Raw genomic sequence first — 26,408 nt, 5'->3', positions numbered from 1 at the left:
ATATAGATCATAGAATCATACACTCACAAGGTTGGAAAGGACCTACAAGATCATCTAGTCCACCTGTCCTCCCACTACCATTGCTACCACAAGCTACTAAAGCATATCTTGTAGCTCCTCATCCAGACGTCTCTTGAACACTGCCAGGGACGGCGACTCCACCACCTCCCTGGGAAGGCCATTCCAGTGCCTGACCACACTCTGAGAGAAAAAGTTTTTCCTTATGTCTAATCTAAACCTCCTCTGGTACAACTTGTGTCCACTTCGTTGGGCCCTGTTTGTTGCCTGGGAGAAGAGGCCAAACCCCTCCTCATTACAACCGCCCTTCAGGAAGTTGTAGAGTGCAATGAGATTTCCCCTGAGCCTCCTCTTCTCCAGACTAAACAATCCCAGCTCCCTCAGCCGCTCCTCATAAGATTTGTGTTCCAGATCCCTCACCAGTTTTGTTGCCCTTCTCTGGACATGTTCCAGGGACTCAGTGTCTTTCTTGTAGGGGCCCAAAACTGAACACAGTACTCGAGGTGCACCCTCACCAGTGCTGAGTACAGAGGGATGATTACTTCTCTGCTCCTGCTGGCCACACTATTTCTAATGCACTTCAGGATGGTACTGGCCCTCTTGGTCACTTGGGCACACTGTTGGCTCATGTTCAGCTGAGCATCAACCAACACCCCCAGGTCCCTTTCCTCTTCACAGTCATAGAATATGACTATTACATAGATAGAATAGAATAAAATAGAATAGATAGAATATTACATAGATAATGTAATATATGAATATTCTGGATTACAGTAAACTCAACAATACACTAAGAAGTAATAACAATGAATGCAGAGAATGAATTTAGTCACTGAACTGCAGAACATCAGAATTTTAATCCAGCTTTAACTGAAAGATCTTCAAAAAACCAAACCTTAAGGACCTATTAATTGTGGATTTTATACCTATGTCTACATAGTATACTTCTCTAAGTAGGACATTATTACTCTGAGTAAAGCATAACTTGATACTGATGAAATATTGTGACTTTTCTCAACATACAAAATTTCAATGGCAAAAACATGATTCACAAATTAGACAACCATGCAGACGTACATGATTTATGCATTGAACTATTTCTTTGTAACATGGTAAGGACAAGCAGGTCTTTTTGACACAAATATGACTGATTTGGCTGTTCTAGCCATGACCTAATTCAGAGCTGTCTCAGGCATATTTATAAAATACTCAACATTTAGACCATATGGTGCAGTTAGAGGCACAGTGCTCCATTTGAACCTTCCCTTGAATTAGACTTAAACCTAATTTTTTAACTTAATAAACACCATAAAACATAAATGTGATCCTAAAAACTCTGCACATTGAGTTCCAGCATTAAATCTTCAAAGTCTTTGTAAGAAAACCCATCTCTTTCTGATTTCTATAAATAGTAATGTTAGCAGAAATAATGGAGTACTGCTTCTTAATTTCTGAATAATGAACTGTTCTTATAACTAAATAACTTTTGAAATAGGAATTGCCTGAAAGAATAGTCATAGATCTATATTGTTTTTAACCAAGAATTGGATGCATTTGAAAAAACTCTAGCTAGCTGTGTAATTCTGTACTTAACTATAATGAATCCTACTAAACAAAACAACATAACTCAACTGACAAAACTTGAAAGTCAAAAAAACAGCCACATACTCTTACATAAATACATAAAGAAAAAAAATATCTTGATTGGTCAGGAATATTAGAACATTATTCAGTCAATTCACTTGCATACAGAAGGGCATTCTATTATTTGTATATAATATATAATTTGTATGAAAGTTTTGTACATTTCAATCCAATCTTGAAAAGCATGTGAGAGGAATTCAATTCATTCCTAAGCAGGACATCTCAGTGTCATGTACTTACTGATCCTTAAATACCTCCATCATTTTGGCAGGGTAACATTAGGAACTTCTACACAGACACAATTTCCTTGCTAGATTTGCTAGAAATCCACCTGAAGCTGCTTCGTTCAAAAATTTATCAGATTTTTTGTATTAGAGTATATGGACACAATATCAAAAGACTTTAAAAGTTGAGATGAATGACTGTAGTACTTCCATTTTATGTAGGAGGCCTACTAGCCTATTGTATAAATAAATCAGGTTGTTTTGAAGTGATTTGTTCTTGACAAGCCTTTGTTTGGTAATAACTCTGTTTTACATCAAGATGCTCAAAGTTTGCAGTCACCAGGGAAATAAAAGTAAATATGACAAACAAACACATAATTCCCTGGTTCCTCCTTTTCCACATTTTTTAAAAGGTAGCACTACAATTTCCCTTTTCATCTCTGCTCTATGAATCTTCAGAATAATTGCCATTGTTGCTCAAACTTTACCAGCCTATTCTTTGAATTACATTAAGAATGTCAGATTTATAATATGAAAACTTAAGACTTAGGTAAGTATTCTCTACCCTATTCTTGAGTTATTCAAGGCTGAAGGCTTCTTTCATTGTTGGTTTAATTATATCTACCTCTAGGCTGCAGCTGGCCTTTTAGTGGAGTATTTTACATAAAATTACTAAGGATTTTGACCTTAGCTTTGTCTGCCAATGGCTTCCTACTCTGATCATGACAGATCCTTTGTTAATAAATTGACCTTTTCACCCTCTGTATATGCTTTTTGAGGTCCATAAAATGTCAGCTTGATGAGCTGTTATTATATTTTAGAAGGTACTTATGCATTTCACCATATGTGACTGTCTACTATGACTGTGTTGTGCTGTACAGTTAATGTAGTGAAATGAATATTCCTGGAATGTAATTCAATGTATCCTAAACTGCAGCAGACAGTAAGATGTTTTTTCTACTGATAAGGAGTCCGAGCATTTGACATCATTTCCATGTAGCATGCTACTGTTAAATCATATATAGGCAAAGGCTAAAAACTTTGTTTCAAACAGAATGGAGTTTTGGAGAAGCAATCCAGGTCTTCATAAATGAATTGTTTCAGCAACAAACAGTGAAAACTGAACCTAAGACTCCCTCAGTGGAAATGCCCTTTGATGTGAGAAGACCCACCTCAGAGTGATTATTCTGGTAAGCACTTTCTTTGGCAACATGCACAGGAGCTGCTGGATAAGCTTTCCAAACAATAATAGTAGTTACTGTCAGAAATTAATTTATCTTCCTGTATTATGTTGTTTTGTAGAACTTCTTGGAGGTGTCAAAAAATAAAGTAATAATCATAACCAAATAAGAACGTTTTAAACTCAGAAAACCATAATGGAAGAAAAGAATAAAGGACAAAATGTAAAGTTAATAATAATCATAAAAACAAGCAAACAAACAAAACCTAACCCAATAACTGTAATAATAAGGACATTAACGAAACTACATATTGATAAGAATAGTATGTCAATACTTGAGAGCACCTTGATGATTTTTCCTTTGGTTCTCCACTGATACTGTAGGTATTTTCTAAACAAACACCCCTCCCATAATCTATTCTCCCCTGTCAATTGCCCCCTTCCCTTTTTTGATTTGCAGGATGTTTATAGTCATAATTCTGAATGGCTATTTGTCATAGAAGTGATGAATACATTTAGACAGACATCTCCACTGTCATGGTTTTGTAATTTTTTTACTATCAGTATTCCACATCATAACATCATGTAAAGCACGGGTAATTAAAGAGTTAATACTCCAGTTCTGTGGACTGACAACCTTCCAGACACCTGCTTCTCAAAAGAGAAGAACTGCAGGTGACCTCACGGTCAGAGAGGAAGATACGTCATGGAAATTGCAGGATCTCACTCTTGGACAGGAGCTCGCTCTCTCTCTCTTGCTGCCTGGCAGAAGGTGTGGGTGCGCTTCCATGCTGTGTGCTGGCTGATGTCCAACTTCTCGTCTACCAGGAACCCCAAGTCCTTCTCTGCAGGGCTGCTATCAAGGAGATCATCCCCCAGTTTGTATAAATACCTGGGATTGCCCCAACCCAAGTGCAGCACCCTGCACTTGGCCTTATTGAACCACATTAGGTTTTCATGGGCCTGCTTCTCCAGCCTGTCCAGGTCCTCTGGATGGCTTCCCTTCCTTCCAGTGTAGCAACTACACAGCTCAGCTTGGTGTCATCTGCAGACTTGCTGAGGGTGCACTAGGTGCCATCGTCTATGTCATTGATGAAGATGTTGAAGAGCACTGTCCCAAGACTGATGCCTGAGGGACACCACTAGTGACTGGCCTCCACCCTGACACAGAACCATTGATTACAGACCTTTGGCTGGATCCAGGCAGCCAATACCAAATCCATAGAACAGTTTATCATTCGAATCCACACCACTCCAATTTAAAGAGAAGGATGTGGTGAGGGAACATGTCAAAGGCTTTGCAGAAGTCCAGGTAGACGACATCCACTGCCCTTCTCCCATCCACTGACGCTGTCACTCCATCATAGAAGGCCACCAGATTAGTCAGCCATGATCAGCCCTTGGTGAAGCCATGTTGGCTGTCTCGAATCACCTCTTTATCTTGTATGTGCCTTAACAGAGCTTCTAGGATGATCTGCTCCATGATCTTCCCAGGCACAGAGGTGAGGCTCACTGGCCTGTAGTTCCCTGGGTCCTCTTTTCTCCCTTTCTTAAAAATAGGAGTAATGTTTCTCTTTTTCCAGTCACCGGGGACTTCACCAGACAGCCATGATTTTTCAAATATGATGGAGAGTGGCTCAGCAACCACATCAGACATCTTTCAGAACTGTAGGATGGATATCGTCCAGCCCCATGGACTTATACATGTTCAGTTTAATGAGGAGGACTGGGACTTGTCCCACTGTTACACTGGGAGAGAAAACACCCCCCACACCCTCTCCTAGAGGCTCATGGTCTTGGCAGAAGCAGGAAGCCTGACCACCCGTGAAGACTGAGGCAAAGCACTCATTGAGTACCTCAGCTTCTTCTATGTCTGAGGAAGCCAGCTCCCCATTGCCTTTCATCAGAGGGGAAACACCCTCCTTGGCCTGTCTCCTCCTGCTTATATACCTGTAGAACCCCTTCTTGTTATCTTTCACATCCCTCACCAAGTTCAGCTCCACCTGCGTCTTGGCTTTCCTAGTCCTATCACTACACGGACAACAGCCCTGTATTCCTCCCAGGACACACAACCCTGTTTCCACTTGCTGTACATTTCCCTCGTCTCCCTGAATTTAAGCTGCAGGTCCTTGCACAGCTATGACAGTCGCCTGTCTCCCCTGCTCAACTTCTTCTGCTGGGGGATGGAGAGCCACTAAGCTCTCAGAAGGGTGTCCTTAAGCAGTTGCCAGGTCTGTTCTGTGCCCATGCCCTTAAGGACAGTTTCCCAGGGGATCCCACTCAGCAGTTCCTTGAGCAGCCAGAATTTTACTCTCCTAAAACACAGGGTCTTGCTCTGCTTTTTGCCAGGCCCTCATTCTTCAAGATCACAAACTCCACCAAGGCATGGTCACTACAGCCCAGGCTGCCTCCAATCTTAACCACTCTAATGCTCTCCTCTTCATTAGTGAGCATCAGGTCCAGTAAGGCTTCACCTCAGGTTGGTCCATCTATTACCTAGACCAGGATGTTGTCCTCAACAGACTCCAGGAATCTCCTGGATTGTCTGCCACCCACCATGCCACTATCCCAGCAGATATCTGGGTGGTTGAAGTCCCCCATCAGGACAAGAGCCTGCGAGCGCAACACCTCCTGAAGCTGAAGCAAGAAGGCCTCGTCCACAGCCTCCTCCTGATCAGGTGGCCTGTAGCAGACCCCAGCCACTAGATGCCTTTTGCTGGACCAATCCTTGATTTTTACCCACAAGCTCTCAACCTGATTGTAGCTGTTCCTCAGACACAGCCCTTCACAATCTATTCAATTTGATACTATCCACTGTCCACAATGAACTTGGATGGAGAATCTCAGTCGTCCAGGAATCTTAGAGGTGATCATGGACTGGCCTGAAGGTAAAAATTTTGGAACATCATCAGGAGAAGAGGTATCGCATGCTAAAGAGGCCCCACCATACAATGAACTACCAGAAAATGAAAAGAAATATGCCCTGTTCACAGATAGATCATGTCGTATTGTGGGGAAGCATCACAGATGGAAAGCTGCTGTGTGGAGCCCCACACAAGAAGTTGCAGAGGCCACTGAAGGTAAAGGAGAATCAAGCTGATTTGCAGAGGTAAAGGCTGTCCAACTGGCCTTAGATGTTGCTGAATGGGAGAGGTGGCCAGCGCTTTATCTTTATACTGACTCATAGATAGTGGCAAATGCCTTACGGGAGTGGTTACAGCAGTGGGAGCAAAATAACTGGCAGAGGAGGGGTAAACCTACTTGGGCTGCTGAACTGTGGAAAGACATTGCTGCCCGAATCAAGAATATGGTTGTAAAGGCGCGCCATGTGCCCAAGAGTCGGTCTACTGAAGTACAGAAAAATAACCATCAGGTAGATCAAGCTGCAAAAATTTAGGTGGCTCGGATGGACTTGTACTGGTAAAACAAGGGTGAATTATTTCTAGCTCAGTGGGCCCATGAGATCTCAGGCCATTAAGGAAGGGATGCAACATATAAGTGGGCTAGAGACCAAGAGGTGGACTTAAGTATGGACGCTATTGCACAGGTTATTCATGACTGTGAAACAAGTGCCCTAATTAAACAAGCCAAGAGGATGAAACCTCTCTGGGGGGAAGGGCGATGGCAAAAGTATAAATATGGGGAGGCGTGGCAGGCTGATTATATCACCTTGCCACGGTCTCACAATGGCAAGCATTATGTGTTTATCACGGTGGAGGCAACCAGTGGGTGGCTTGAAACATATGCAGTACCCCATGCTACCTCCCAAAACACCATATTGGGTGTCGAGAAGCAAGTCCTATGGTGACATGGCACTCCAGAAAAAATTGAGTCAGATAATGGGACTCATTTCAAAAATTCTCTTTTATATAACAATAGCAAATATAACTTCTCTTGCTCTCTATAATTACCTGAAGGGAGGTTGTTGTGAGCTGGGGGTCAGCCTCTTCTCTCTTGTGACTAGTGATAGGACTAGAGGGAATGGCTTCAAGCTGCGCCAGGGAAGATTCAGGCTGGATGTTAGGAAATCCTACTTCTCTGAAAGGGTGGTCAGGCACTGGAATGGGCTGCCCAGAGAGGTGGTGAAGTCATCGACCCTGGTGGTATTCAAAGAGCATTTGGAGGTTGTTTGAGTGACATGGTTTAGCGAGAACCATTGGTGAAGGGCGGACGAATGGTTGAACTGGATGATCCTGTATGACTTTTCCAACCTTAGCGATTCTATGATTCTATGAAATACTTGGGCCAAAGATCATAGCATTGAGTGGATTTGTCATATCCCCTATCATGCACCAGCTTTTGGTAAAATTGAACGATACAATGGGTTGTTAAAAACTATGCTGAAAGAAATGGGTGTCAGAACATTTAAGCACTGGGAGAAGCATTTGGCAGAAGCCACCTTGTTGGTCAATACTAGAGGATCTATCAGTCATGATGGTCCTACCCAATCCAGCTCCCTACATACTGTAGAGGGAGATAAAGTCCCTGTAGTACATATAAAGAGCACGTTGAGAAAAGCAGTTTGGGTCCTTCCAGACTCTGGAAAGGGCAGACCTCTTTGTGGAACTGTTTTTGCCCAGGGACCTGGGTCCACTTGGTGTGTGATGCAGAAAGATGGGGATGTTCAGTGTGTACCACAAGGGAATTTGATGTTGGAGGAATGCAGTCAGTAATTCTATGCATATATATGTATAAAGACATATGTGTAATGCATTTTAATTATTGTTTGTATACAGGTATATATATTAAGCATGATGTAGTGATGTAGAATATGGGGTGGAATGTCATGGTTTTGTAATTTTTTACTTTCAGTATTCCACATCATAACATCATGTAAAGCACGGGTAATTAAAGAGTTAATACTCCAGTTCCGTGGACTGACAACCTTCCAGACACCTGCTTCTCAAAAGAGAAGAACTGCATATCCCAAGGGACCTCACAGTTGGAGAGGAAGGTACATCACAGAAGTCATGGGATCTCGTTCTCGGACAGGAGCTTGCTATCTCTCTCTTGCTACCTGGCAGAAGGTGTGGGTGTGCTTCCATGCTGCGTGCCTTCAGTTCAAAAGTAGGCCTTTCAGTTTCAGAAACTCTCTCTCTTATTTTATTTGATTTATTAGCCTCAATTTCAATTAGATTGTATTATATTGTGTTATCTTGCATTCCAATATCATAGTTAGTAAAATTTAGTTTTCCTCCTTAGATCGTTGCTGCTGTTCTGTCTTTGAGCCCAGCTCCCATCTCCCTGCCCTTTCCCTTTTTCCTTCCAATTTTTGGGGACCAGGGTCCCATGGGACTACTGCCTCCCTGTCATGGGCATAGATCAACCTAGATAGCTCTGTGACATCCACACACTAAAGAAAAATGATGCCAGGAAGAAGAAAAGACTAATTATGTTATTTCATATAAAATCAACATTTTTGATGATTATCTAGTGTCTGCACAAAATCTTACTAGTTTGAGTCCTAAGTCTCCTTGGGAAAGCAGATTTATTCTGATAAATTTCTGTCACTTGTGACTATGTTGGAAATATTCTATAATAGTTAATTTGGACATTCACTGAAAACTATTGATTCATTTTGATTGGAAAAAAAATTAAAAAACAAAGAAACAAACAAACAACAGATGTAATCCCTGATAAAAATCTTGTTATAAATTAGTCAGTTGCCCAACACAGGTAAGAGCTCTCATTTCCTCATAGCTGTCCATGTACTTGCTACTATATGCATTCAAGTAAGCAAAGGGTGTATGACCAATATTTTTGCAATAATGAATTCTTTATCCATGTAATATTAAGTATCACATTTCCGTTTTTCATGTCACACAGATAATTTTATAACATTCTGTATATAAAACCTAAGAATTCTAACTAGCATGAGTAAAGTTTGCTCTGGTGTAAATGTGTGCTAGCCAAAGATCATGCCCGTTTCTAATTGAATCAGATTTTCAAAAAGAGATTCTGCCCTTCAAAATCATACTAGAACTAAATAAATGAAATAACAGACTAATGTTAAATGAAATAAGCAAATCTGATGACACATCTCAGTGGAAAGTAGGAGATGTAGTGTTTAAAATACTGTAAAATAACAAATAGGCTTCTATTCAAGTTTAGTTTTATCTGGAACCATTTTAAAACAATTTCAAAATCATTTACTTTGCTTTTCAAAAGAATCTTTACTAACAACAACCAATAAACAAAATCTTGTTTGTATATCTTGCTTCAGTCAGTGCAGTATACAAGAATATATGCATTTCTTTCTGTTCTGTGTTGTGCTTGGTATCTGTGCTGGGTTTCTGTAGAGGGATAAGTGTATATGAATTTCTTCAAAATATCTTTTAACAAAATGTTTGAGACATCTGCTAGTAATGTAAGCCTAATAAGGCTCAAGAAAATGAAAAGACTGCTGAAAAGTTCCTCACAAGTCGACATAAAATGATCATTAGGAACAGGTTCAGTATATTTTTACAGTAAAGAATCTTTATAAAAAAATCTTATAGAAGAAGAATGTTTCAACTGTAGCAGCAGGCTAGTCTTTCTGATGAGAGCTGAAATCTTTTATTACATTTGAAAACATTTTTTATTATTTCACCATCTCCCTCGTAGAAATGTGTCATGTGAGCCAACACAGCTAAGTATCTTGATGCACTGCAAGTGTCACTGCTTATTAGATTATTTTAATAGACCTACTCTATTCTGGTCTCTAAAACAGGTCTCTAAATTCACAAAACAGAGAGTATTAAAAGATTTAATTTGGAATGCAAAATTACCTAGACATTCACAAATTATACTTAAAATTTCGAATCCATCCTGGTAAGTGAAACTGAGCAAAATAATGATGAGCAGAGATTACCCAAAAGGACCAGTAATTTTTCTGATCTTCCTTAGGAAAACACAGAACGTGTTTTGGTACAAAGTTTACTGTGGGAGAGAAGGATATCAAATGAAAAGAAAATCTTTCTTTTCTTGGAGAGCAACAAAACAGGTGGTGCTGAATCAAATGAGTATCTACAGAATAATAGCAATGTAAGATAATAAACAGTTCTTTCATTGACTCAAAGCAGGCCTGGGTAGACTATTCCTGAAGGAAAGATCTACCCAGGAGCAAAAAATACAGAATACTTTCCTTTGTTGTTTTTCAAATTCTTTACAGTTAAATCCTTTACAGTTAAAGACTAAAACAAACATAAATGTGCTAATGCATCTCCTGGTTCTCCAATTAACTTTAGACATCATCTTGCTATACTTATTTCATTATCCCAACTGACATTTTATTAACTTAGTTAAAAATTACACTGCAGAAAAATCGTAGCTGTGTTAACATAACTGAAATAATAAGACATAGAATATTGCACATTTCCATCCGTTAGTAAGCAACAGATATGAGGAGAGGAGGAGAGAGGGTTGGTTGGTTGGTTCATTTTGTTTATTTTTCCTTTAAATGTTAAAAACAAAATCTTTAATTCCTAAATTGTATAATATCCATGGTCTTTGCAACACAGCATATTTGTATACTGAAATTGATGGAAAATAAGAATAATGAACCATGGTAGGAAATTGGCATATGAACAAGATGTAGTTTATGGATAAAGTCTTTTTTTGGGGAAAATCTATTTACACGGGTGTAAGTAGACATTTCTAGAGAGTTTCTATATTATCCTCAAAAATTCTAGTTTATTCTCCACATTTTTTTTTTTCCTTCCTTTGTTATAATGCTGAACTTCTCTTCTGGTTTTGGATGAGGTACAGTTAATTTTGTTCCCGATAGTGTTTTGGATCCAGAAAACTAATATTGATAGCATAACAATATTTCAGTTGCTGCTGAGCAGTGCTTACATTAACTCAAAGACAGAGACATAGCTGATGCAAACTGGCTGAAGGAATATTCCATAACATATTGCATTATGCTGAACAATAAAACTGAGAGGCATCCACTGTTTAGAGACTGGCTGGACACTAGTCAGTGGAAGGTGAGCATTATATATACATTTGTTATATATAAATATCCATTTGTTTGTATATTCTTTATAAGTATTGTTGCTGTTGTTTATTACTATTTTCCCTTCCTTCTTTTTCCTATTAAATCATACTACATTTTTTCCAATTATTTCCCATATTCCACTAGGTTGTGAGTGAGCAAATAGCTACATGATAAGTAGCTGCCTGCTTGGTTAAACCACAGCAGCTTCTGTTCAAACTCTAATTGCATTTTGTTGGCAGAAGAAAGGAGAAAAAGGAGAAAAAAGCAAGAGAAAAAGAAGAAAAGGAAAAGTAGGAAGGAAAAAAAAAAGTAGAAGAAAAAGAAAAAGAAATAAAACACTTGAAGGACTTTTGTTCAGGTAAGATATCCATACAGGTTTTTTTCCTTCTTTATAGATTGCCACCACTTATGCCTTCTGACAATTTGAAAGTATGTCAGCCATAACACACTTTTTATCCAAACCTGTAGATGAACAATTCATAATCCATAAAATGGTAATGACTCTAAAGAATGAGGACTGCATTCTCCTTCCTGCATTAGATACCTACTTCCTTGTACAAAAATCATATTTTCAACACTTCAGTAATTGACCTGGTTGCTGAGCTCCCATAGCTACCGCTGAAATCAGGGTTAGTTACCTCTAACATTATCTTACTCATTTCTCCAATACAAGTACATCACAAAGCTAAAATTTTATGATCATTAATAACAGCTGCAACCATGCAAGCTAAGATAATTACAATAAAATCATATGCTTCAGGACATTAATAGGTCATCTGCGGGAGTCCAGAAAGAACATTTATTCTTTAATTATGATATTAAACTATTAAACAATAGATAGGTGCTTTAAGGTACCCTTTTCAATCTTTCTTTCTTTCTTTCTTTCTTTCTTTCTTTCTTTCTTTCTTTCTTTCTTTCTTTCTTTCTTTCTTTCTTTCTTTCTTTCTTTCTTTCTTTCTCTTTCTCTCTTTCTCTCTTTCTCTCTTCCTTCCTTCCTTCCTTCCTTCCTTCCTTCCTTCCTTCCTTCCTTCCTTCCTTCCTTCCTTCCTTCCTTCCTTCCTTCCTTCCTTTCTAAGCATCAAGTACAGACAGCTGCTTGTGGAAAAAGAATTCCATAATAGGTTAAAGAATGGCACTAATTAATCCAACATTACCTCTTCTCTATTCTTGTAATATCTCACCCATTAGGTCTCTTATTATGACAAATTATACTGATTCCATAATAAACACATCGGTCATTTCTATTTAGCAGTTTGCAATTTGTATCAAGCAGTTTTCTTGATGCTTCTACCAGTCATTTGGAAATATCTTCCAGGTTTATAAATAAAAATCATGTTATTAATTCTGGTAACAAATATTAAAATGAAGAGTGAAAAGTTACTGAAAAAATAATGGAAGTAAGAGTATTAATTAACTGCACTCAATTTCAAACGGACTCCCAGAAATATGTTCCAGAGCCTATATTTGAATTCCCTAAAGAATGGAAGGAGCGTGAAAGAATTTAAAGTAACCCAATACAAGTAATGTAAAATTTACTATAGAAGCTGAGGCAAAATGAAGGAGTAATTTTTAAAAAATAAATAAATAAAATAAAAAGATTGGATTCTTCAGTGCTCTGTTTCCACTGGGATAATGTGTATTTATTAATTCTTTTATTAATAAATATATATACATATATCCATACGAAACTATGGATACTGAGTGATAAACAAGCAAACAAACAACCTTTATCAATTTTTAAACAAGAAATTGGTTGATTTGTATTCTTTCTAAATTCATTATTCTTCAGTATTACTCCCCAGTTCTGCCAATTTTTGAATTTAACAACTAATTTCAAATAAGTAGATTTTCCTATTGAATCTAATATTATTGATTAAAATACCTGCCAGAATTATTGGAATCACTGATTACAGTCTCCTGGCACAGTTATATTTAACCCTGTCACTCCAGGACAAATGACTAATTGCCTCTATCAGTTATAAAGGGATCAGCAGATTAAAATCAGTGGTCTACATTTAGCTTTTGGGAAAATTCCTTTGGTTTCTTAATTTTTATGTTAAAGCCAGGTGAATTTTGATTCTGTACACACACACACACACAAAAAAAAAAAAAAAGGAATAAATCATTATTAGAAAATGCAACACATTATTATGTCAAGTGCAACCAAAATAAATAAAACCATTGTAGTGTCTTGGCAACAAACAGTAATTTTGGTTACTCAGCACTGGCAAGAATATCTAATAGGTAAACAGTCTGACACCACACTATTTACCTCTCTTCCATCTAGAATATTTTTCTCACATTGCAGTTTGGTTTTCAGTTCTCAAATGAGGAATGTATTCAGTTAACCTACCTCAAGTCTTTTAGGAAATGTTACTGTCATCCTCGTTCTCTGATATCAAGATGTTATAATTTCAATTTCCTGTCACACCTGAAAGAAAATAGAATAGTTTTCTAATTTTACTGAAATATTGAAGCACACAGATCCCAAATCTATACAATATATTAGCTATATAATTGTCATCAAGGTTATCTGATGCCACTCCACTTCTTTCACATAATACTGCCTGCATTGACAAATATGAATTTGTAAAAAGTAACAGATCTTTGGAAAATTAGAGTGGCTCTGGTCAAAAAATGTGAACAATCCAATTTTCCTCTCTCATTATCACATGACAGGGGTTTCCTTTTCTCTGTAGCTCTGTCCATCTGCATCCTTTTCTAAACTAATTAAGCATATTAAACCATCTGGGCTAACGTTCCAGTTTACCCAGAGATGGAAATACAGTTCTTCTTATTCTTTAAAACTTAAGAACAAATATGCGGTTAATTCAAAAGCCTGTGCATTCCAATATCCATAACAGAAACATTCAAATCAAGATACAGCTATAATGCCATGTTCCCTTTATAATTAATCATATCTAATCTACAGAACCTGAGTATCAGATTTATAAAATCTGTTTGTGATAATTCTATGAAGGTAAAAAAAATATACAATACAATGGAGATCATGCTCAGAACACAGAACAGAAAAGTACAATATCTGAAAGTTCCTCAAAATTGCTAAGAGATATGTGAGAAACATCCCTTCAGAATAAAATGTGGAAGAATGAGTGAATGAGGATATTCTTTTGCATGCTGTTTAATTCTTCTGGCTAGTTGATTTCACTATTCCCTTTAGAAAGTGATTTGCAATGTCAGTATGTTAATTTAAGAAGACTACTGATGCAATCCTTTAAGGCATGACTGATGAAATGTTCTCTGAATTCAGAAAATCTGAGATGGAAATTATATACAGCTGGGACCTCTAGAGGTTTGAAGATCAGTTTATTTGGTTAGGACATATTGTTGCCTGCTTTACATTTCCATGTATTATTGCTTTTTAATTCAAAGGCTAGCATGCACCAGCACTAGTCTACTTTGAGAAGACAGCACAGCTGCTCTCACATTCATAAAGATGCTTACAGATTTGTCATTACAGTCACAATTTTTTACACCATTTTTTTTTTATGCATACTGTCCAATTCTTTTCAGTCCTAGGGAACACTAATAGCACCTTAGGTCTAGAATTCTGACATATGCAGAGGTCAAATAGTTCCCCAGGAAAGTTCTCCCACTGCAGTGAAGAATGAGAAAAGGAATAATGTTGTAAATAGCTGAATTACAACTCAGCTGGAAAATGCAGTCAGTCTTCTTCTGGAATTACAAAACATTTCTGTGTCAAAGACAATAAGACAATAAAAAACAGTAATGCTTATAGAAATTAAGATTCATGTAAAGCATTGAGGTTTGGATATGAACACCCTAAGACATGAAAATTGACTGAAAGGTCACTTTCAAAAGGTCACAAACAGCTTTGCAGTAACAAATCACATTCAAAGGAAGTTTCTAATGAACAAACATTAAGTCTTTGAAATACTGAGGAAAAAAAAAAGGAAAAGAAGGTTTAAAGACAATTTGGGAGAAAAAATACGAGTCTTAAAAAGTACAAACAAAAATGTACAAATAAAAATTGTTCAGAATAAAAATAATCTCATCTGGCTGAAGTAAAAAAATGGCAAGGGATACAACAAATCATGGCTCCACTAGAATATACAGCAAATACTTTTATATATATTTTTTTTTAATTCAAATCTGTTTTTCATTTGTGTATCGCAGTCTATTTCTCATTGGAATGACTCATGCCAAGATTGCCAGGGAGCTGATCCAGTGACTTTCTACACTTTAGTACACTATCAACAGTATAACGAAGTAATGAAACACAGTCTTCTGGAATTATCATACCAGACTAAAGAACTATGGAAGAACCCAGATGCCAGTGTTATATTAATCATCTTTTTTTCCTTGCTTTTATGCTAGTGTATACTGTAAAAAATTACAGTTTTGTAACTGTTCTCCTTTCTATTTTGTAAGAGTCATGTGGTCATTAAATAGGAAAGAAGATATACAGTTATTCAGTCTTTCTGATTTTATCGTCATTCTTCTCTCTCTTTTCTACGTATTGCAGAAAGAAACACTAGAAAGTTGTTCTCTGCAGTAACCTCTGGAATGGAAAGTGGCTCATCAAAGTTACAAATGAATGCTATTAATCCTGAAAAGAAAATTGACTTCTCAGATCTCTTTTTAAGTTTATATCTCATGAAAATAAAACAAAATGAACATAGAGTTTTTTAGGTCTTTGAACAGCTATCATCCAAATGTGCCATGGTTTAACTCAGATACTAAAATGCCATAGAGAAGTTCACTACCTTCCCCCATTCCCCTTTTCTTTTTTTTTTTTCCTTTTTTTTTTTTTTTTTTTTTGTGGGAGAAGATTGAAAAGCACAAGAACTCATGTGTTGAGATAAAGACAGTTTAATAAGACAGAAGATTAAAAAAAAGAACAATAACAAAAAATACACAAATCAAGTGATGCACAACATAGCGGTGGCAGTTTCCACCCCCACCTCCCACCCCCCGGCCAACTTCTTCAATCATGACATGCTATTGGATATCCCTTTGGCCATTTTGGATCAACTGTCCTGGTTCTGTCTCATCCCAGCTTCATGTGTACCCCTAACCACCTCACTGGAAAGGCAGTGTGAGAAGTTGAAAAGTCCCTGACTGCGTGTAAGCACTGTTTGTCTATGGCAAGTTGCATTGTGTACTGTTGCAACTCTTATGTTTGTATGATTCCATGTTTTATACAAGATGTTGTATCCCCTATTTACTTTGTAACCAAACCTGAAAAATGTTTGTAATGATTGTATGAAACATTTGATTCCCCAACACCTCCCTCCTTTACCCTTATGCTTGCTATCTTTTTCTCACCATCATGGATGCCCAGTGTCCCATTTTTAAGCAATCTTTGAGTCACGGGGTGGTGTAAGAGACTATTCTTTTATATCATTGACTCAAAGTTTGGTGAGGAACAAGTCCAGGCAAGTCCTGGGCAAAGGCAGAGAAATCTTTTGTCTTGAGGACACTGATGGACAGGTCCTGGCTAAGGATTGTGAAATCCTCTAAGGAGCACAGATGGACAAGGCCAGGGGCATCGAGAGAGAGATAAGCTGCTGCTAATGGCCGGGAAGCGGTCTTTTTGTGTGGACTTATCTCAAGGAAAATGGCCATCTCAGGAGGTATGCACAGGACTCTTGCTCAAGCACCCAGGAATGTCACGTAGGCAGCAGAAAATGGAGGATAAAAGAGGGTCCAATAACCACAACGGTGGAAGCTGATCCTTCACCACAACCACGGCAACGGGAGAGGCTTATCTTTCACCACGACAGACTTGAGGGGTTCTCTGCCAACTGATCTCTCACCGCAACGTGGAGACGGATCTCTACGTGGAGACTGATCTCTCACCACGACACGAGCTTCCTGCCTTCCGATCCTTCTCTACGGACCGTTTGCTGACGGACTTCCCTGGGCCTGCTACCTGAGACCTGCTGCTTCCTCCCTGACCTGCATCCTCTCGCTGCCCCAGACCGGCCTCGCTGCTCCTGCCCTTCGGCCTCGGACCGTCGGAACATCGTGCAACGGGACTGCTGCCGGATCCTGGTGGTGACTATCCCCGCTTTACGCAATTCTTGCCTCTTTCTATCTTTTCTATCGCTCGCCTTCCCTTCCCCATCACCCCAATCCTTAATAGCGTCCGTCCTCCCCTTTCCCCATCTCCCTTATTAACATTTGTAATAAACTGGTCAGACCAACATTTGAACCGCTGTTTCTTAATCTCACGCCGGGCATACATATTTCAAAGAACCTCCTCTCCCTCCTATAAATTGGAGCGAGACATTTTTTATGGCGTAGTCGGCAGGATACCCGCCGTGAGAGTGTTGTCCTTCCAGATAATAGTCTGAAACTTTCTGCGTGTACCTCCTGGAGTTGCAAGAAGCGATACTTTTTGATAACTTAGACGTGAGCACCTCTCCAGGAAGATCGCTTCATACTCTGAAACTTTACTATTTATGTGTGTACCTCTCGAGGATGTATGAATTTTGTCTAATTGCATTTATTTAATACGTGTGTGCCTCCTCGGGAAGACCTCTCTGCATTTTGTGACTTAAGGATCTTGCAACTTAAGTGTGAAATTTGAACCTTTCTTGTGCGCCTCTTGGGGAAGTAAGGAAGTGATACACGTTTTTTGACTTAAAAAAACGTGTGCGCCTCTCCAAGAAGTTTATTCACTTTGTTGAAACCTAGAAAGTGTTGTGTTAGCTTAAAATTAACTGTGGATTTTGAAACCGAAGTGTGCCTTGCTTTGGTGTGGTGTTTGCAGTTTTTTTGTGTGGCTTCGCAGGGAAGTTTGGAGCGATTTTAAGTTGGTTTAGTCTCTTTGTCCTTGTGCTTTCCTCAACAAAGGGAGGCGCAATCGGAACATTTACATTTCTTTAGGTGTGGTGTGCCTCCGTGGGAGAGGCGATAAGGAGTTATTTGTACTTTTGAATAGGAGTACCTCCTCCTCTCTCAGTGTATATCTTTCTGCGTATTTAGAAATGAGCAACAGTATGGCCAGTATGAAAAGTGAAGATGTATTATTTGATCTTTTAGAAAAGCATGGTGCTCGGCCTTCTGTATCAGGGGTGGATTGGGCACGACAGAACTGGTATAATTTGCAAAGTGTTTCAGACCGTATTCATGTTTTACAAAATGAGGCTCGTACTCGGGCCGGAAAAGGGAAATCTTTTATTTGTGCAGTACTCGGTGCTGCTTTAAAAGCAGCTGTGGAGTTCCGAGAGGAAAAGAACTCTACGGAAACCCAGACTATTCAAGCATTACAGGAATCGGTTAAAGTGACGCAAGAATTGGTAAAATCTCTGAGAAGCCAAATAATGAGTCTTGAGGATCAATTAGAAAGAGAAAAACATAATTCGGTTCTGTTGCAAACAGCTTTTAAGGAGCTGATAACGTGTAAGGACACCGGTGACACTGTCGCCCACAGTGCACCTCAAGAAAAAGTTTATCCTCAAGGGAAATTACAAGAGGTGAAGGAAAGGCTAGATAAATTAGAGGCCTCTCCAGCACACATTCGTCCTTTGATAAAAACTGAATATACTTTCGATAACAGTGAGGATCTAGATCCTCAATTGAATGTTAAGGAAATTCCCTTTTCGGCCACTGAACTGGCCAAACTGAAAAAGGATTTCAGCCGCTCCCCAAAGGAGTCTGAAACAGAATACGTCTGGAGAGTTAGTCTCACTGGCGGAGACCAGATCCTACTAACAGAGAAAGAAGCTGAAGGTTACTGGGGACCAGGAGTATTTTTAACTACTGGCAACAATCGTGCTCCCTGGTCCTTAACACAGAGGGCTGCCTATTGGGCAGGGGGTCTCAACCCTTTGGAAAGGGGGGACCCTCTTGCTATTACCGGAACTATCGACCAGTTAGTGGAGAATGTTCAGAAAGCTGCTTGTCTCCAAATGATGTATGATAGAAAGTTGCAGCCACATAATGAATCACCCATGATGTTACCTGTTAATCTGGAGAGACTGACACCTCTAATCAGGGGACTTCCTGAATCGTTAAAACCTATAGGTATACAACTCCAAGGAAAGATACAAGCCATGTCTCAGGGAGAGAGAACCTGGGCAGCGTTGGAGGGATCTGTAGCCCCTAACCACCAGTCAGGATCCAAAGTGTGGATTTGGGGAGAGGTTGCCCAAGGATTAATTAACTATGGAAGAAAATATGGGCCGGTGGTTTCTACCTCCAGTAAATTTGAGCCAAGAGGAGTAAGGCTTGCAGTAGCCAGCCTTGCCTCCAGGCCTCCTAGCCCAAGACTTATTGGAACCAAAAAGGTTTCATCCCCAGTAAAAACGGGGACACGATGCATTGATCATAAACGCAATGGACTTTGGACTCTGGGCTGGACAAAGGGTATTCCACGAGATTTGATGAATGGATTACCCACAGTCAGATTAGAGAAATTAGTTAACTGCTGGCCAGAACAAAAGCTCAAGGGGAGCTGATGCCTTCGCCCCCCCCTCCCAGGTGAGCGGGAGGTGGGTGGGGGGGTGAAGGGTGGATGTTTATTAGGAAGCTCACGACTAAAGGAAACGATTTGTTAATTACATGTTTATTTATTATTAGTGGTTATTGTCAAATGTACGCTTGTCTCTTTTCTCTCTTCTATTCATTATGTATTATTCATGTTACCACTCCTGAAGAATCACGGGGTGGTGTCTATGGCAAGTTGCATTGTGTACTGTTGCAACTCTTATGTTTGTATGATTCCATGTTTTATACAAGATGTTGTATCCCCTATTTACTTTGTAACCAAACCTGAAAAATGTTTGTAATGATTGTATGAAACATTTGATTCCCCAACACCTCCCTCCTTTACCCTTATGCTTGCTATCTTTTTCTCACCATCATGGATGCCCAGTGTCCCATTTTTAAGCAATCTTTGAGTCACGGGGTGGTGTAAGAGACTATTCTTTTATATCATTGACTCAAAGTTTGGTGAGGAACAAGTCCAGGCAAGTCCTGGGCAAAGGCAGAGAAATCTTTTGTCTTGAGGACACTGATGGACAGGTCCTGGCTAAGGATTGTGAAATCCTCTAAGGAGCACAGATGGACAAGGCCAGGGGCATCGAGAGAGAGATAAGCTGCTGCTAATGGCCGGGAAGCGGTCTTTTTGTGTGGACTTATCTCAAGGAAAATGGCCATCTCAGGAGGTATGCACAGGACTCTTGCTCAAGCACCCAGGAATGTCACGTAGGCAGCAGAAAATGGAGGATAAAAGAGGGTCCAATAACCACAACGGTGGAAGCTGATCCTTCACCACAACCACGGCAACGGGAGAGGCTTATCTTTCACCACGACAGACTTGAGGGGTTCTCTGCCAACTGATCTCTCACCGCAACGTGGAGACGGATCTCTACGTGGAGACTGATCTCTCACCACGACACGAGCTTCCTGCCTTCCGATCCTTCTCTACGGACCGTTTGCTGACGGACTTCCCTGGGCCTGCTACCTGAGACCTGCTGCTTCCTCCCTGACCTGCATCCTCTCGCTGCCCCAGACCGGCCTCGCTGCTCCTGCCCTTCGGCCTCGGACCGTCGGAACATCGTGCAACGGGACTGCTGCCGGATCCTGGTGGTGACTATCCCCGCTTTACGCAATTCTTGCCTCTTTCTATCTTTTCTATCGCTCGCCTTCCCTTCCCCATCACCCCAATCCTTAATAGCGTCCGTCCTCCCCTTTCCCCATCTCCCTTATTAACATTTGTAATAAACTGGTCAGACCAACATTTGAACCGCTGTTTCTTAATCTCACGCCGGGCATACATATTTCAAAGAACCTCTTCTCCCTCCTATAAATTGGAGCGAGACACTGTTCAGCAACAACTAAAACACTGGTGTGTTATCTGCTTTATTCTTATCATAAATCCAAAACAGAACATCATACTAGCAACTAGAAAGAAGATTAAATCTACCCCAGTCAAAACCCATACAAATCATAGTAAAATCGATGATATTCAAATGCAATATTTGATAATTTCTGTTTCTGTGATGTGTTAATGAAAAACACGAAATATCCAAATCCACACATTTCTTACTTTATTATCCAAGCGTATGATAAGCTGATACATTTTTTTGCATCTTTCTTCAAATACTTGTACATCTTCTTCAGTAAACTCTGCATTTTTACTAAATTTTTACTAAGGAAATTACAAGGAGAAGTGAGCAAACAGAATCTTCAAGAGGTTTAACTAGGCTAAGCAGAAGGTACCCTGGGTCTGGGCAATCCCAAACATGAATGCAGGCCTGATAATAAAAGTAGCCCGGTGACTGTACCTACCAGACTTCTGGTGGATGAAAAGCTAGAGACGAGATAGCAGTGTGAACCTGAAGCCCAGAAAGCCAAAAGTATCCTAGGCTGCATAAAAAAAAGGAGTGGCTAGCAGGTCAAGGTAATCATAGAATCAGAGAATCATTAAGGTTGGAAAGACCACTAAGATCATCAAGTTGTGTCATCAGCCCATTACCAATCATGTCCACTAGACTATGACATTCAGCACCTCATCTGTCCTTTTGTTGAAAACCTCAAGGGCTTGCTGACTCCATCAATTCCCTGGGAAGCTTGTTCCAATGTCTTACCACTCTTTATGAGAAGAAATTCTTCCTAATATCCAGTCTGAACCTCCATTGGCACAACTTAAGGCCATTACCTCTCATCCTATCATTAGTTACCCAAGAGAAGAGAAGAGGCTGACCCCCACCTCGTCACAACCTCTTTTCAGGTAGTTGTAGAGAGCAACAGGGTCTTACCTGTGTCGCATCTTCTGTAGACTAAACAATCCCATTTCCCTCAGCTGCTTCTCATAAGACTTGTGTTCTAGACTGTTCACCGGCATCATTACCCTTCTTTGGACATGCTCCAGGGTTTTGATGTCTTTCCTGTAGTGATAGGCCCAAAACTGAGCACAGTACTTGAAGCGCAGCCTCACCAGAGCTGAGTAGAGGGGAACAATCAACTCCCTGCTCCTGCTGGTTACACTATTTCTCATACAAGCCAGGATGCCATTGGCCTTCTTGGCCATTCGGGCGCACTGCTGGCTCATGTTCAGCTTTCTGTCAACTAACACCATCAGATCCTTTTCCTCCATGCAGCTTTCCAGTTACTCTTCCTGATGCCTGTAGCAATGCAAGGGGATGTTGTAACCAAAAAGCAGGACTCAACACTTGGTCTGGTTAAAGCTCATACAATTGGCTTCAGCCCTTTGATTGAACCTATTCAGATCCCTCTGTACGGCCTTCCTGCCACCAGGCAGATTGACACTGAACTACAACTTGGTTTCGTCAGCAGACTTACTGAGGGTGCACTCAAACCCTTCATCAAGATCATCAATAAAGATATTGAACAGGATCAGCCCCAGTACCAAACCCTGAGGAACGGCATTTCTGACTGGACACCAGCTGGACTATATTCACCACCACTTTCTGGACCCAGCCCTCCAGCCAGTTTTTTACCCAGCAAAGAGTCTCCTGTCCAAGCCACGGGCTTCCAGTTTCTCCAAGAGAGCACTTCAGAAACGGTCAAAGGTGTTACTAAAGTCTATGTCTGCTGTGCTCTCATGAGCCTCCACCTGTCCTACTGAGTTCAGTTCTGGGGCCCATGGTATAAGAAGGTCATGGACCTGTTAGAGCAGGTCCAGCAAAAGGCTACAAAGATGATCAGAGGGTTGGAGTACCTTTCCTAAAATGAAAGGCAGAGAGTACTGGGATTATTTAGTCCAGAGAAGAGAAGGCTCTGGGAAGACTTTAGAGTGCCCTTCTAGTACTTAAAGGGATACAAAAAATGGAGATATAAAAAGATATAAAAAAGATGGAGAGCAATTCTTTACATGGTTTGACAATGATAGGATGTGAGAGAACGTTTTTAAACTAAAAGAGTGTATGTAAGGAAGCAAGTCTTATCTCTGAGGATGGCGAAACACTGGAACAGGTTGCCAAGAGAAGCTGTGGAAGTGTCCACAATCTAGAAGTGTTCAAAGCCAGGCTGGATGGGACTTCAGGCAACCTCTAGTGGAAAGTACTCCTGACAATAGAGGTTCCTTAATGTTTCTTGCACACTAGATTCTATGAAACTGATCTTATGGAAAACTGGCTGATGTCACCAATATTATATTTCATTATTTCATAATTTGAGTTAATGAAAAATGAAATACTTTCAATGTAAGTCTTAACTTACCAGAAAGATATTTTAAAATAAAATATTTTACACTACAGCATTACCTTTCCGTGAGTGGATATTTGTAATAGACATATTGATATAATCTGAATTCAGTGAAATGACTCTCATTTTCTTTAACGACTTTGGATCAGGCTCAAAACCATTCTTTTTTTTTCTCTTATTTTATATACCTAATTTAACTCCAGAATATGACTGATTTCACCTAACATTAGTCTTTAAAATATTAGGCATTTAGCATGCTTCTGCAATCAATTAAGATGCCTGTCTGAAGTGACTACAGGAGCTTGTTTTTCACTTTAACTACTGATAAAGCTATACAGGTATACACTGTAAGGTTTGTGAGAAGTAAAGTTCAATTAAGTAAATCCCAATCTATCTGTGTATTTATGTCTTTTGTTTGAAAATCTACCAAATTAGATATTTGGTTCCATGTACTCCACATCTTTTATCTTACTACTACATTGGACACTGATGATAGCACTGACCTTTTGAGTGGGCAATTCAGTGTGCATACATGCTAAAGAAGTACCCTATTATTTATAAAGATGTTCTTTTGATTAACATGCTAGACAGGGACTTGAGCTATCCTTACATTCACATAGAGCTCCAGTGAACAAGAAGTCTTTTATTGACATTCTATTTTTAAGGCAGAATGTTTTAAAACATTTCCTGTATCTCTTTATATTTCTTTTTTAATATAGAACTCCTTACAAATTCAAATCCTTTGACTTTTTACATTTTTATTATTGCCTATTAAATTAGAGCTAATTACTCTTGCTACTCTGTTACTGTGAATGGTTTTGTTGACATACTCTATGCTCTTTCCAATACAGTTTCAAAATTATGTTAAAATCTCTATATTTATTCATTAAAATTTATATAAAAGTTTTCCTTTATGCAGTATATTTTCTGCCATAAAGGCACATAGCTAATGTACCTCAAATCTCTAATAATGTGTTCTATCTATTATCTTTTTTATTCCAGAACCATATAGATTAATACATATATATTTTTTCCTGGTATCACAGCAATCTGTTGCAAATGATCTATGAAAAGAAAAATACCCAGTCCAGAGTGCAGACAAGATGGACAATAATAGGCACTTAAAAGTACATCCAGAGCCCATTGTATGTATAAAAATACTATTATTAACCTTCAAATCTAATGATTCTAGTGTGCTTCTTTGAAGCAGTGTCTTTTTTATCACTTCCATCAAATGTCTTCCTTTGAGTCTTCAGTATTACTCTCTCTAATACCAATATTTCCTCAGACCAGATATTTTAAATCCCCTGCATATACTTGAAATATATGAAACAAATGTTCATAGCAAATCACAGAATCATAGAAAAGTCTAGGTTAGAAGAGTGCATCCACTCCTCTGGGCAAATTATTGTGAAGTGTCATTATTTTCACAGAAAATAATACATTTCTTCTATCTAGTTGGAATTTACCCTGAAGAAACTTATGTATGTTTTGCAGCTTGTGCTGCCATCGTACGTAAAGGATCTCTATCTTCTCTAGGTGGCTATCTAGGTGACTAAAGGATGTCTATCTTCTCTAAGTGACTATTATAGAAGACTATGATTAGACATGCAGCCTTGTTCTTCCATGTTGAACAAACCCAATTTCTTTAATCTTTTTAAATTTAATACTCTAATTACTGTTTACTACAATTATCAGAGTGGTGGTATCAAGTGAATACTGCTTAAATCAACCTAGCTATAGCTGAGTTTTATGAAATTATTATACCTTTTGTAATGGCAATTTTGATAATTCATATGAGAAGTAGACATTAAGAGCAAGTGAGTTTTTTATGATCTTAAAATAAAAATGCAATGTAGGGTAGTACAAATGCAGGTTGATAGCAGAAACTTTGAAATTGTGAGCTGATGCTTGAAGATCCCTCCTAACAATGATCAAATCCTGGTCCTTAACAGAATACAATCTCCTAAGCTGCATAAAACTATTTTTATTCATAACAATGTGAAAAGTATCTGATACATCTGAAGGATATCACAGAATCACAGAATGTCAGGGATTGGAAGGGACTTGAAAGATCATTCAGTCCAATCCCCCTGCTGGAGCGGAAACACCTAGATTAGGTCACACAGGAACGCATCCAGGCAGGTTTTGAATGTCTCCACAGAAGGAGATCCCACAGCCCCTCTGGGCAGCCTGTTCCAGTGTTCTTTTCCCTACCATATATTAGATTATTAGATATGTGCTTTACAAGAGTGTATTTCATATTAAAATATGAAGTGAAATTGCACATAAAAGAAGAAATACCAAACTGTGGTCATTGGTTTACCAAAAAAAAAAGAAAGAAAAAAAAAAAAGTAATAATAAAATAACCTGAGGTAGACCTTAGAGGGAGCAGGAAGCTACTCCCATTGAAAAAAATCAGTCAACTGTTAACTCATCTCAAACTCACTCATCCATTTTTTCTTATGGAAAAGTAAGCCTGTTCACATTAGGATCCCAGAGGCACTGCTAAGGTAAACATAAAATTAAACAGGCATCTTCATACTCACAGATTTCTTATCTAACTGTTATGTGACCCTGTTGGAGGAATAAGCTTTATGATCATAGAAATAATCATATCAAAATACCCTAGGCATCTGTTTTTCTATTCCTCAGTAGTTACATATGCAGATAAGATTTTAAATAAATGTATGCAGAACCTTTTGGAAGGAAGAAAAGGTGAGGGTGTTGTCGATGATGTCAGGGAGCAGCAATTAACTGAAGTTCAGATGGACAGTGGGCAAGCGGAGAGTTTACAGATCAAGATTACCAGACAAAGCAACCAAGGTGACCCTGTGGTAAGTGTCTGCTACAGACTGCCTGATCAGAAAGGAGAAGTAGATGAGGCCTTTGTCAAACAATTTGAAGAAGGCTTGCGTTCACAGACCCTGGTCCTCATCCTGGAAACTGAACAATCCTGAAGTAAAATGGCACAATAGCACAGTAGAGGATAACCATTCCAGGAGTTATCTGTGAAGTCCATTGATGACAATTTCCTAACAGATGTGGTAAATAAGACATGAGGGAAGACAGTCTTCTGGACCTAAGGAAGAATTAATTGGAAATATTAGGGCTGGAGCCTTGGCTGCAGTGGACATCAGATGGAGGAGTTCTGGATACCTAGAGGTAGAAGCCAGCAAAAAGCAGGATCACAACTTTGGAC

General features: G+C 39.2%; 1 protein-coding gene across 1 annotated transcript; it reads left to right on the top strand.

Annotated features, from left to right (window-relative positions):
* Window positions 1–17,328: 17,328 nt before the first annotated feature.
* Window positions 17,329–19,620, top strand: LOC101750251. The gene has a single exon (XM_015276872.4). The coding sequence runs from the start codon at window positions 18,022–18,024 to the stop codon at window positions 19,492–19,494; it is 1,473 nt and encodes a 490-aa protein (XP_015132358.3). The 5' UTR covers window positions 17,329–18,021; the 3' UTR covers window positions 19,495–19,620.
* Window positions 19,621–26,408: the final 6,788 nt, after the last annotated feature.

The sequence above is a fragment of the Gallus gallus genome, chromosome 2, assembly GCF_016699485.2.
Source record: "Gallus gallus isolate bGalGal1 chromosome 2, bGalGal1.mat.broiler.GRCg7b, whole genome shotgun sequence".
NCBI classification, from domain to species: domain Eukaryota; kingdom Metazoa; phylum Chordata; class Aves; order Galliformes; family Phasianidae; genus Gallus; species Gallus gallus.
Note: the sequence above shows the minus strand (reverse complement) of the source record. Positions and strands in the feature narration are given on the sequence as shown.